The sequence below is a fragment of the Pelecanus crispus genome, chromosome 5, assembly GCF_030463565.1.
Source record: "Pelecanus crispus isolate bPelCri1 chromosome 5, bPelCri1.pri, whole genome shotgun sequence".
Taxonomy (NCBI): domain Eukaryota; kingdom Metazoa; phylum Chordata; class Aves; order Pelecaniformes; family Pelecanidae; genus Pelecanus; species Pelecanus crispus.
The window spans coordinates 15,042,877-15,055,738 of NC_134647.1; the positions used below are offsets into that span (position 1 = coordinate 15,042,877).

General features: G+C 36.9%; 1 protein-coding gene across 8 annotated transcripts in view; it reads right to left on the reverse strand.

Moving 5' to 3' along the window:
* PTPN4 (protein tyrosine phosphatase non-receptor type 4) overlaps positions 1–12,862 on the reverse strand; it is a 116,030-nt gene that overhangs the window by 24,786 nt on the left and 78,382 nt on the right. For all 8 annotated transcript variants that reach the window (XR_012831084.1, XR_012831085.1, XM_075711703.1 and 5 more), the window contains 3 exons: positions 10,221–10,289; positions 3,047–3,181; positions 1,677–1,835 (listed from right to left, as the gene is read on the reverse strand). Coding sequence is in view for 6 of the 8 variants with exons in the window: in XM_075711703.1 (XP_075567818.1) it covers positions 1,677–1,835; positions 3,047–3,181; positions 10,221–10,289 (363 nt within the window). In the remaining 2 variants the exon portion in view is untranslated. The remainder of the gene's footprint in view (positions 1–1,676; positions 1,836–3,046; positions 3,182–10,220; positions 10,290–12,862) is intronic.

Here is a 12,862-nt window from a genome sequence, read left to right on the forward strand (position 1 = left end):
CATCAACATCCTCATTCTTAAAAATATCTTATGCTAGATATTTATACTGGGAGATTAAATTTCACTTTTAAGCTTCCAACAAGGGAAAAAACAAAAACAAAACCCAAAACATAGTGATGGAAGAGGATTAGTCTTTCTGCTTGAGCATAAAAAGTGCAAAATCATGAAAAAGAACAGCCATAGTTGCGTAACTAATTTACAAAACCACTTCCTCTCTTTTTAAGACTCATTTCTATGGTGACTTATACAAGAAATCAGGTATTAAATAAACAAATCCCAAGGACACTGAGGAACATCTTTTACAACTTAGAGTAAAGGCATATGAATAAAAGAGAGTATTTAAGAATTGTGCTTACTTCACTATCACTACCATTCAGTAAGTGTTTCTGATAACTGACTTCAGCTGGAAGTCTTGGAACAGAAGGAACCTGACCCTGGGTGGCCTCTGTAGAGCAAAGCTCTGATATGGGAAAAGATTCACAGTTCTTCCAGTTTTGAGACTCCCTTGCCATGTGAATAGGTTAAAAAAGCCCACCAAAAAGGGGGATTTTATATTATCAGGCCAAATTACTGGTTTATAACTCTGAAAGCTAAATAACGAGCTGATGGTCAAATTATAACTATTGTACCCTATCATAAAAATTGTCTTGTGTTATTTTACAAAACTTTAAAAATTTTGTGTTCTAGTTCCCTCCCCAAAGTTACACAGAGTTGTTAAAACTGAAGGTACAGTCCAAGCAAGTTTTTAAAATTGTGTTCAAATACCTTCCCAGAATAATTTTTCCCAAAACACACAACGTGTGTAATTATGTATGTGCTATTTTATAGTTCTCAAATGGTTTTGAAACCATTTGCAGAATTTCCTTGCTAACAGAGATTATACAGAATTATAAGGGCAAGTTTAGCACTACATGTATAGCTACATATAAGAAGGTACAGTGGCAGTGTTAACAAGGTGTATATTGTGCACCTTGTTTCCCCCCAATTAATCTGTACTCTAGCCACAAGTTATTGAGTATTTCAAATCTTTGAATAACTCAATGTGTTTTTGTTTGTCATCCTTCTGGACTTAATACACAATAATAGTTTTTATTTTGCCCACCACAGCATAGTAAACTAACAGTATCAAGAACAGTCAGCATTACAGAACAAAAAAAACCTGATAGTGCTATCCTAAAAAAATAAAAATATACTCTATAACAATATACAAAACATACTAGGAACCTCAGAATGCTGGGGTGCTAAAAAGGTTTTTTGGCTAAGTAATTTGTAAAGCTCACTCATACTTCTGTGCCTTGACAAAAAAGCAAAATTTCCCAACTCATGGGAATTAAAAACTTTATCACAAAACAACATACTTCAGTTCTATCAAAAAAATAACTTTCGCTTCCACATCCAGACACTGATGGTCACATTACAGCAAACCCACATTTTGGGTGGGTGAGCGGGGGAGGTATTATAATCCTGCACCAGGAACACATCAGATATAGGTCTTTACTTCTGTGTCATTTATTTTTCAAGACGACCTATACTAATACTCCCTAAACAACAGCTACCTTTATCAGATTTTCTGGCTCTCCTTGACCCAAACATTTAACACTGAATTCTTAATGGTGAAGATTTCCAAGTTCAGAAGCCCTGCATGCTACCATACAGTAACAACCAACAGAACTTACGGTGATGATTCCAGTATGATGCTATTAGCCTGGGTGGAAGATGGAGATCTGTGATTTACAAATACTTCACTTGGGGAAGTGTGAACTACATGGTCCACTAAATGTCCAACTGATGAGGGTCGTAACCGGGCTCCTTCTTGAGTGAAGGCAGAGTTGCGACTAAGAGGGGAAGCATAGCAGTGGAATGTGAAAAGAGTATTATATTAATCTACATTTTTTACACCATTACAAAGTAATGCTAAAATAATTATTTCCTCTCAGTGCAAGCATGTGTTTATATACGTATTTTTATTAAATAATTGAAGGTTTCAAAAAAATCACTGAAACAATTATGTTGTCAGATCAACATGCTATATTTCATAATTTTCTTTTTAAAAGTGTTCAAAAATATTTTCATAAAGACTAAATGGCTAATTTCTTTTTTTTTTTAAATTAAAGAAGCCTGAAAGCATTATGGTCCAATGAACAGGCTACTGGACTGACAGTCCAGTCAATGAGAAGAAAAATGAATGCCCAAGAAGAAAAATCCTGGCTCTGTTCATGGCAGAACTTAACCTGAATTAAGATGAACATTTTATCCCCTGAGTCTTCTCCTAGAAGAATCGTAAGCTTTACACTGAGAGTCTTAACATTTCTGTGACTCAAAATTTTCCCACTTGAAAACTAGCCTAGTGACATAAGTGTCTGTCTTAAAATGCTTTGAAACATGCATGATTATGTTATGTTATGCTATAAGCATCATTATTACACAATTTTTACAATAATTTTTAAATGCTACAGATATTTACAACAACAGTCTTTTGAATAATATGCTGTAATGCCAAAGAATCTTAAAATCCTCCGGTTTATGCAATACAAAATTGGATAATACCGATTCTTAAGCCAGTTTCAGCACACTGAAAAAATTGGTTATTTTCCAAAAGAAATCAGGAATGATTTTTCACTAACTATAAACATAAACCAGAAAGCTTTATCATGTGAAAAGAGAGAGCTTTGAAAGGAAATGCAGAAAAATTGAGGGGAATAAACCTGCAAGGATTTCTGATTAAGTAATTTTCCCCAATGTTTTAAGAAGTGGTATTAACCAGAATCAATTATTTCTAAAAGATCACACAGATTTTATCATCAGTTTCTTTCTTAGCCAAATGAATAATTTAATTTTAACTGTGCTTGAGAAAACTCAAGCTCTCGAATTTAGGGTAGTGTGCTACTTCTTTATACTTTTTATAGGTTGAGTGAGAAGCACCTAAAATTCTGGAGGTAAATGTTCCAGAGAACCACTCAGCACATAATTTGTGACGTTCTTTGCCTCCATAACACATTAGAGGCAGACAGTCACTTCTAGGGAGAGAAGATTTGGTGCTACTTACTGATTTGGGGTTCCAGGTGGAGACCGTGATGGTAGGCTCTGTGTTTCCAACCTATCATCAGACAGTGAGTTCCTACTCACTACTTCCCAGTCCATCCCACTCATTAATTTCCGTGCCAAGGGTTTACTGGGGGATCTAGAAGAAGAAAGTCAAGCAACTAACCAAAAATTATATGAGGTAAGAACAAAATTACATAAAATTCACCACAATGAAACTGATGTTCTATTACAGGAAACCAAATTATATGGAAGAAAGAAAATGTAATCATGCAAAACTACATTTACATGGGCAGTTCCGTATTTTCTCAATATATTGTACTTCATTTTCTGTACTTTGTACAAGAATGTCAACGAAATACAGTCATAAAATAGTGTTGCTGGGGAGGGAGACAGGCCAAGATGGAAGAGGAACCCACTAAACTTCACTAAGCATTTCTAATGCTTCAAAGAATCTGACTCAAACAGAATAATCATTGAGAGGTTTGAACTTAAAAATAAAAAAAAAAAAAAAAAAAAAGAAAAAACCCAAACAAACAAACCAACCCCAAAGAACCCCACAACAAACCTCTAAGTAACAGAACTATTTGGCCATCTTGGGAAAAATAAAGCAGTGGAAACATCAGCCCAAAAAAACTCCCAAAGACTTTGAAGAACTGAAAGTGGGGTAATCATCAGCATGGCAATGGAGCTACTGAGTTCTGTTTACTCATCAGGGATTTCCATCAAGGTGACAAGCTTTCTTCCAGAACATGTTTTGTCACCTGAAAGGCAGATGCAACCATCCTACTTAAACTTCTTTGTGGGTAACCAAACTTCATTTGGTTTTGTGCCAGAAATGTCCTTCAGGTTAAAGGTTATCGTCACCAGTGTTTTTATACAAAAGGAATTGTATTTTCTACTCGTTGCCCTTTCTCGATATTGAGGAAACTTTTTCTTCTCATTATCCAGTCATCCCAGGATACCTACAAGCCCCTTCTGCTGTTTCTTTCACCTATCTCTTAAGCAAAAATGAGAACATACTTGCAATCTCTCATGAAATACTGCATTTCCTTTTTATACTGGAAATCATCAAATGAATCATCCAAAAATTGTGGTTGCTTTTTTCTTAGCATCACATTGGATGGTTCATCCTGCAACTAAACATACCCAGACTTTTGTTGTTGTTTTCAACTGAGAGTTCTTTAGCCAACAACAAAAGTTCTTTTGAACAATCCTTAAATGTCCTGTGTATTTTGTGTTACTGGATTTTTACTTTACTTCTACTACTTTGATGGTGCTATATAGTTCAAATTTCTCCTCTATCATTACCCAACCCTCTTTCGTTCCAGTGATACCTCAATTTTATCAGCCTTTTATGCCATGATCATTTCATTCCCATTTGCCTTTATATTCTATCACTATACTCTTGTCTATTCTCCAGCTTTGCACAATGAGGTGACAACATATTACTGTATCAGAATATCTCCTTCATTTCTTTCCCCAGCTCCATACACCCATATCACAAAATAACTTCTGCCTTTGCTGTCCTTGGGACACATGGTAACTGTTCTTTATCTTCATCATTATCATCTTACTGATTTACTGAAAGTGCAAGTCCAGAAAGAAGAAACTTTGAGAAATTAAGGAACTACCCACACATAAATTACATCCTTCTGAAAATGAACACCTTAGTTACAAATACATTTTTGCTTCTCACGGAACTTGAAACTCAATCCAAGCCACCACCTTACACAGACTGTCCTCAATATTATCAAAAAAGTCTACAACAATAACCACCCAAGAGCCATATCAAATAATCTATCTTCACATACAGAAATACATAAGTCCTACTGATGTCAACAGTGTTTGCTTGATAGTAAAGGAGTGGTGATGTGTGTGTGGAGGGTTTATTTTTGGTTTTACACCCCCAAGCAGCTCTGAACATGTATTGCATGCTGTTTTACTGCTTTAAAGACTTACTGAATAACAGCTGACAAATTTCAGACTGTTAAGCGAGACAGGCTGTTCTAAATACTACTGTTTCAGGTCTTATTCCACCTGGGAAAAACATCTAATAGCATATTGATATTTGAAAACAGGGAAAGTATCAATTTTTTAATTCCTGAGGAAAAACACATCCAGTTTCTTAGCATGCTTCACTGTATTTAAGCAGTATTAATTTGATTCAAGAAGTAATTAGCTTGATACCATGTCAATTAAACCAACATTTCAATTTCTGTAATTTGCTTCAAATGTGAGCAACTCAAACCACTTCTTTTTCTTTACAAACATAGCAAATTTGAGCAGTCTGAACAGGTAAAATAACAAGAAACTAGCAGAACTGAAATGCATGTCTAATGTTATCTGTTCATTACTATTTTATTAATCAAAGCTATCATTAGCTAGACTTTACTGACAGCATGCTGCCAAGAGGTGGATTCTACTAACGGAAGAACGGGCTAGAGGGAAAAATGCAGAGGAACATAATATATCCAATGCTACATTAGATAAATACAGAACTGCAGATACAGTATTTTCTGACAGACATGTAAAGGCAGCTATTGAACCTGATCTACCTTCAGTGAAAAAGCAACAAGTGGAATATAGGAAAGTTGGTGGTGTTTTGTTTTGGTTTTAAATGCGCAACAACAATGAAAGGGCACTATCCTTGCCTGTAAAACAAATTAAATTACAAAGAGACACACAAAAGTATATAGGGAGGAGGAAAAAACAAGTTTTTCCAAAAATTAAATTTTTGACTGCTTCCAAAAAAAACCCACTGCATTGTATCTTAAGTCACAGTTTGTAACTACATTTCTGAGAGCTTCCTCAATCTGTGCAACAAATGAACATAACTAAAATGAGAAAAGCATTACCTTCTTCCCTGTCAAAAAAATCCAATGTTAAGAAAACTCACCTTTTACTGTGGATGGAGTCTGATCTTTCAGAAATAAGACCTTACTACCATGATACACAGCTGCAGCGTTTATCAGCACAGGTTTGTTTCAATTATTTTATTAACAGCTCTAACCTCAGAGTCCCACCCACTCATGTTTGTTGCCTCCATTTCCTGTCTTTGCAGAAATTTCAAAGAAAAAATTACCACACTGCAGCACCGAACTTCTCAGTGCTGTGGCTTTTTGATACTAGTTCTCTTGCCAACACTTCTAAATCTAACAATAAGTTATTTTTTTATTAACATTTAAGATATTTTGTGAAATATTCCTGCAAATTTCTCCTGTATCACTAATTCCTTACATTATTCAAATAACTTTCTCATGCCAGAGTGCAGCTGAGAAGATGGGAGGGGGGAAGTAAGCTGTAAAAAAAAACTTTTGACATGCTTTGATAAACTTAGAAATTCTAAATTCCACATTTTTCTGCTCAGTCTGGATGTTTCCATTGCACGCCAGCACAGGGCACTGCTAGTTAACAGAGTAAGCTATTTTCAGATTTAATTTTTGATCTACCTGCAGAGACATTCCTAAAAAAATTGGAAGAAGCCCTATCTGAGTAGGGACAGAGACTGAAAACTTTACCTGCCCCAAAAATCAAGAACAGTCTTATGAGCTGCGATAGTACATCAAATACAAAAAATGAGTAGCAGAAATCAAATTACATAATGCAACTGAAAAAAAGCATGACAAACTGTATTAGCTCAGCTACAGTACACAAAAGCTTTTGAAGACAGAATTTGTTTTGTCTCCCATAGCTGATGTGCTAAATTCCCACAGGAGCTGGGAAAGAAAGAGGGTATTGTTTGGGAATACAGGTGGGAATCTTTTAAATCATTTCTGTCCCAAAAAGAAATATAACCTGGAGCCACACCCATACTTTGTATTTTGACAAGGAGTACAGGGATGAGTTTCTCAGCAAAACTGGCAACTACTGCTTCAGACCAAGAGACTGAAATTGTCTACAAATCTGCAGATACACCACAAATGACATATGCATTTTAAAGCAACTGAGGAATTATTTAATTAACCTGAATAAATGCATGGTTGAAGCAAGACTGGATTTTTGGAAACAGATTGCAGCTTAATGACAGGGAGTTTGCAAATACAAATGACTGACTGAGATACCCACTCACTATCACACAATGCACATAAACTACCTTCTCTCAGCTCCAGTACACACCATCAGAACTAAACAGAATTAGAGTATTTTGCAAGGACTTTAAGAGAGAACATTACTCTAAGAAATCTCTCAGTTCATGACTTGATTGAACTTTTTTCGCTTTTATTATCTACTTTCACTTTTATCACGCTCCTGGGAATTCTTACAGGTTTTCTTGCGTTGTGAATATCCTGTAACAAATGAGGCCAAGAGAATAGCTGTAATGAAGATTGCAGGAGCGGGGGGGCAGAATCTAAATAACTGCAGCAACAGTCTTCTAAATGCTGAAGTTACTGCTGCATGAAGATTAAGAAAACAGCATCTACAAAATGTATCAAATTTATTACAAACGATCTCCTTCACAGTAATGGATTCTTTTTTTTTAAAATTAATTTTAAATGTTTTTATGATTTGGAAAAAAAAAATAATCCATGAATACTACTTCAACTAATTTTAAAGTAAAATCCTGAGGACAAACAACTAAGCCTGCTAATTGTGGGTTATAACTGCTTGTTTTATTCAAATGGCTCTTACGAAGTTTTATTTCCACGTCTTGTGCTCTGTAACTGTGTTCTACTCAGTGTGCAAAGGCTAGATAATCATTATTTGTGGCAATCACCATTTCCCAACTTAAATCACTCAAATAACATCTCAGTGTAACTATCAGTGTTATTTTCTTACAATGAATAGTTCAAAAGTTTGCTTAGACAGTATTAGCTCAAATAAGGCAGTTTCTAGTTAGATATTGATGAGAAAACAGAGTGCAAATCTGGATAGCTCTAGAAAAAAAAACCTGAAAATGTATTTTTTTAACTGATCTTGAACAAATCTTCTGATGTGGTGTAATAATAAAAGCAACAGTAATTATTTAAATTTTTTTATGTGTCCACTTAATTCTCAAGAAAGACCTGACCGTAATACTAGCACACTCCTGGTTTCATAGCAAAAGGCAACCAATACCCAGCAGAACTTTCAAAAGCAACCGAAACAAGCCCACTGCTTGACAGCTTAAAAAGCTGTTCAACAGCACAATGACTTTGTCCGAGAAAGACACACTGAGAAAGGCAGGTTCCTGGAACAAAAACCACATTATACCTTAAAACCTTAAAAAGCAAAATTTATCCTCTGTATGAGTACAAAAGAGCTAACATCTACTCAGTACTTCAACTTGAAATGTAAATGTTTAGAAGACAAGGAATTAAAGATAATGTTCTTACATTAAGCTTCTTGAACCACATGGTGTTCTAGAAATGTCTTGTATTTCAAGTTTTTTCACCCTTGAAAATACTAAAAGTCTTTAAAATGCATTAATTGCACACTGTGATGGGAAGGATAGAGGAAGAAACCAATGATCTCTTAAAAGCCTTTCGAGGTGTATTTGTTACAATAGGCCATTAATTTCAGTTCACTGTCGTACGCATACGTACTTCAGACATTCATCAGTCATTAACATTACTAAATAACTCAAAAGATGAGGAGGAATGCTGTATTCCTTAATCTAAAAGCAACAGTGGAAAACAAAATTACTGAGGACAGAAGAGCCAAATATTTTATTAACTAAAAAAAGCCAAAGACTTGAGAAAACATCAGAGAAATTCTAGCTATGGCTTTCACTTTTATCCAGAGAATATATTACAAAATACAAGTGACCCCAGCACCACTTGTTTAGTTTTGACTCAAAGGGAAGAGTGCCATCTACTGAATAAGAGTTTCTAAAATTATAAATATACTCCTCAAAACCAAGTATCGTCTCTCCTCCACCCTACTTACTTGTGGGGAATTGCCAAGTTCAGAGTGCAATGTGAAAAATAGTTTTTAACTGACTCGTAACTGTCATTTAAATAAATAAAACTCAGTTGTCACAGTGTTGAGTCTTCCAAGTACTAAAAAACTTGTCCCAAGTAAAAATCTAACCAGACTCCCAAAGTAAATTAAATAGAGTAAAAAATAATTCTATAGCACACAGAACAAATTGGTCTTACAAAAATCTACCTGTTGAACAAACATGTCACAGCACTTCTGCCCCCAAATCCTTCTCATATGGAGCTGGGTATCTACGGTGTGCCCAGCTAAAAACTCAAATTGTATTATATTATATTATATTGCACAGGGCGAAAGAAGGGGAGGGCAGGAAATCAAGGCAGAATTCACCAATGCTCTGAAAAACAGTGTTTGCAGGTACTTGAGAAATGTTGCTGAGCTTGTTAATAAAAGTCTGCGAGCAGAAATTTGAACTCCAGAGTTCCTTAAGGGGTAATTATGCTAGAAGACATTCCCACCTCAGTAAAAGTATAAGCATAAAAAAAAAAAAGCACAGAGCATACTCCCTGCTCATAAGGATTCTTTCTATTAATGATCAGAGCGGACTGCCAAACTGGTGCAGCAGCAGTTTTACTTTTGAATACTGTACCATAATTTCTGAATGAAGAACTAAATCTGCATCTTGACTGTTTTCTTGTAATCACTAAACCCCTCAGGAGTCTGAAACTCAGTTAAGTAATAGATTCCATGATTAGCCAACTACTCCGTGACAGAATGCCTTCAGAAGCAGCTCGCTTCCAGTCAGATTTTTCATATTAAAATACCTCATTGGGACCATAGTGATAAAGCTGTTCTCACCAAGACACTCACAGTACCTTATTCTAAAGGAAATGTGTGTACAGTTGTAGGTTGTTATCAGGGAAAAAACATAACCATTAATTCAGTATTTTGATGGAATAGTTGAAGAGACCATTCTTTGCAATAAAGACAGCACAAAGAGGACTAGTACATGTAACGGCAAACTACACAGACTGAAGGCTACTCTGAATTTTGAAAAATATATAAAGGGGGGAATATTAAAGAATACCCTTATTAATTTTTCAATCATAAGATTCTCCCCCATTGCTGGCTGCCCCAAAGAGACACCCTCCCCCTATCAAAATTAAACTCCTTAATATGGTTAAGTCAAGCCCCCAGCAACAGCCTACAACAGTTGCTCTTTATTTTACATTTTTGCAAACAGAAAACAATGATCCCAGAACATCTAAAAAGATACAAACAGAAGACTTACTGATCTTGTACAAATGTAAATTGCTTACCTTGCAAATACTCTGTCTTTGTTTGCTCTTTCTTTACCATACTGCACAGACTGGACCTCTGTTCTCCCACTGGAAAACAAAACAAAAACCAAAACAAAACCACTAAATGCAGCAAACTTAGGAGAACAATTTATTGCTTAAAATTGGAACCATCCTAACAAAAATCCCTAAATTCTATTTCCAGTCATGCTCAAGCAATTGCACTAGCTTCAGTACAGTATAACTTTAGAAAGCACTTGGTAGAAGTGTAGGTCTTCTTCCCCATTACAGCCTAACTGTAACAAAGACCAATTAAATTTAGGCATAATGTAAAGCTATAAAGCTTTCTCTTATCTTCCTTTTTCTTTTTATCCAAAGCAATAAGAAAGTTCTGCTCGGATCTTTGGATAACACTTAACACTATAATCTTTCCTGTTATAGCCACAGTCAAAAGTTACAGCATCTCCTCCATACTCCTCCTAAAGTATTCCCTGAATTGATGATAATAATTTAGTCGCTACTTAGTTCAGCAGAATATCATGAAGAAATTAGATGATAAGCACATCAGGACTCTGTTCTTCTATACAACCTGTCAAAACCAAGATTAGATCTTGGAACTTGCTGACTTTTCATGTAAGACCAGATGTCTTGTGTCAAATCTTCCCATTTATAACTTCATACCAAGGCACAGAGTCAGAAGATACATGTCCAAAAAAGATAAAACTCTGCTCTTTTCTGTCCCTTACAGGGACATTTACACTATGAAATCAAAGAACAATTAGCTATTTTCACATTTATATTACAGAACTACTGGATGTGTGACGGCTGAAGAAATGGGTCAACTGGAATCTCATGAAATTCAGTGAAGGGAACTGCAAAGACCCACACCTGGGGAGGAATAACCCCATGCACGGGCTGAGGGCCAACTGGCTGGAAAGCAGGTTTACTCAGCACTGGTGAGACCACATCTGGGGTGCTGTGTTATATTCCAGGGTTGCCCAAGTCAAGCAAAAGGCCACAAAGAAAATTAAGGGTCCGGAGCATCCACCATATGAGGAGAGGCTGAGAGAGCTGGGACTGTTCAGCCTCAGGAAGAGAAGGCTCAGGGGGATCAAATGAGTGTGTATAAATGGCTGAAGGGGGACATAAAAAGTACAGCCAGACTCTTCTCAAGGGAGCCCAGAGACAGGACAAGAGGCAATGGGCACAAACTGAAATGTGAGATACCCTACTTAAACAGAAGGGGAGAAAAACAACAAGACACCCACAAAACAAAAAAATTTTACTGTGAAGGTGGTCAAACACTGGATCAGGTTGCTCAGAGATGGCGCAGAGTCTCCATCTTTGGAGACGTTCGAAACCTGGCTGGACATGGTCCTAGGCAACCTGCGACAGTGGACGCTGTTTGAACAGGGCATTGGAATACACGGTGTCCAGAGCTGCCTTCCAACCTCTGCCATGCTGGGATTCTAAGAAATCTGTCTTTTCAAACCTGCTGCCTGCTAACTTCCTGGGGTTATGCATTTTTAACTCTGACAAGCAGTAAGCCATCTATATTTTCCTCTGTTCCTTTCCAATAACTCTAACATTGTACTTGCCTTTTTCTAACTGCTACTAATAATTGACTTAAAATTTTCAGAGAACTACAAAGCTCCAAGACAGTAATAGCTTATTTATAATTGATGTTCCTCCTCTCTTCTCTCCCTGTGTACATTATTTTCCATATTTGGACACTGAACTTGATCTAACATTTTATTGCCTACTCACCCCTCATTGCAACATACCACCGAAAATTTCTACAGTCAACTTCAGCTTTTACTACAAAAACCTGTATCACTTAAGTGTAACTTCCCTTTCTTTGTGAAGGGACCTACTTCTTTCCCATCTGGTTAAAACAGTTGCTAATGTACAATAAAACTCTTCATGTCTTGGCAATTTAACTTCTTTAATGAGTATTTGGTGAGGAATACTATTAGAACCACTTTGAAAATCCAAGGACAGTGTACAGAGGTCAGATTTTCATAGAATCATAGAATCATTTAGGTTGGAAAAGACCTTTAAGATCATCCAGTCCAACCATTAACCTACGCTACCAAGTCCACACTAAACCAATCAAGGGTAGACTAGACTAAACCATGTCGCAAAGTGCCACATCGACCCGTTTTTTGAACACTTCCAGGGATGGTGACTCCACCACCTCTCTGGGCAGCCTGCTCCAATGCTTGGCCACCCTCTCCATAAAGAAATTTTTCCTAATATCCAACCTAAACCTCCCCTGGCACAGCTTGAGCCCATTTCCTCTCATCCTATCGCTAACTACCTGGGAGAAGAGACCAACACCCACCTCACTACAACCTCCTTTCAGGTAGTTGTAGAGAGTGTTAAGGTCTCCCCTCAGCCTCCTCTTCTCCAGGCTAAACAACCCCAGTTCCCTCAGCCGCTCCTCATAAGGCCTGTGCTCCAGACCCTTCACCAGCTTCGTTGCCCTTCTCTGGACACGCTCCAGCACCTCAATGTCTTTCTTGTAGTGAGGGGCCCAAAACTGGACACAGTATTCCAGGTGCGGCCTCACCAGCGACAAGTACAGGGGGACAATCACCTCCCTGCTCCTGCTGGCCACACTATTCCTGATACAAGCCAGGATGCTGTTGGCCTTCTTGGCC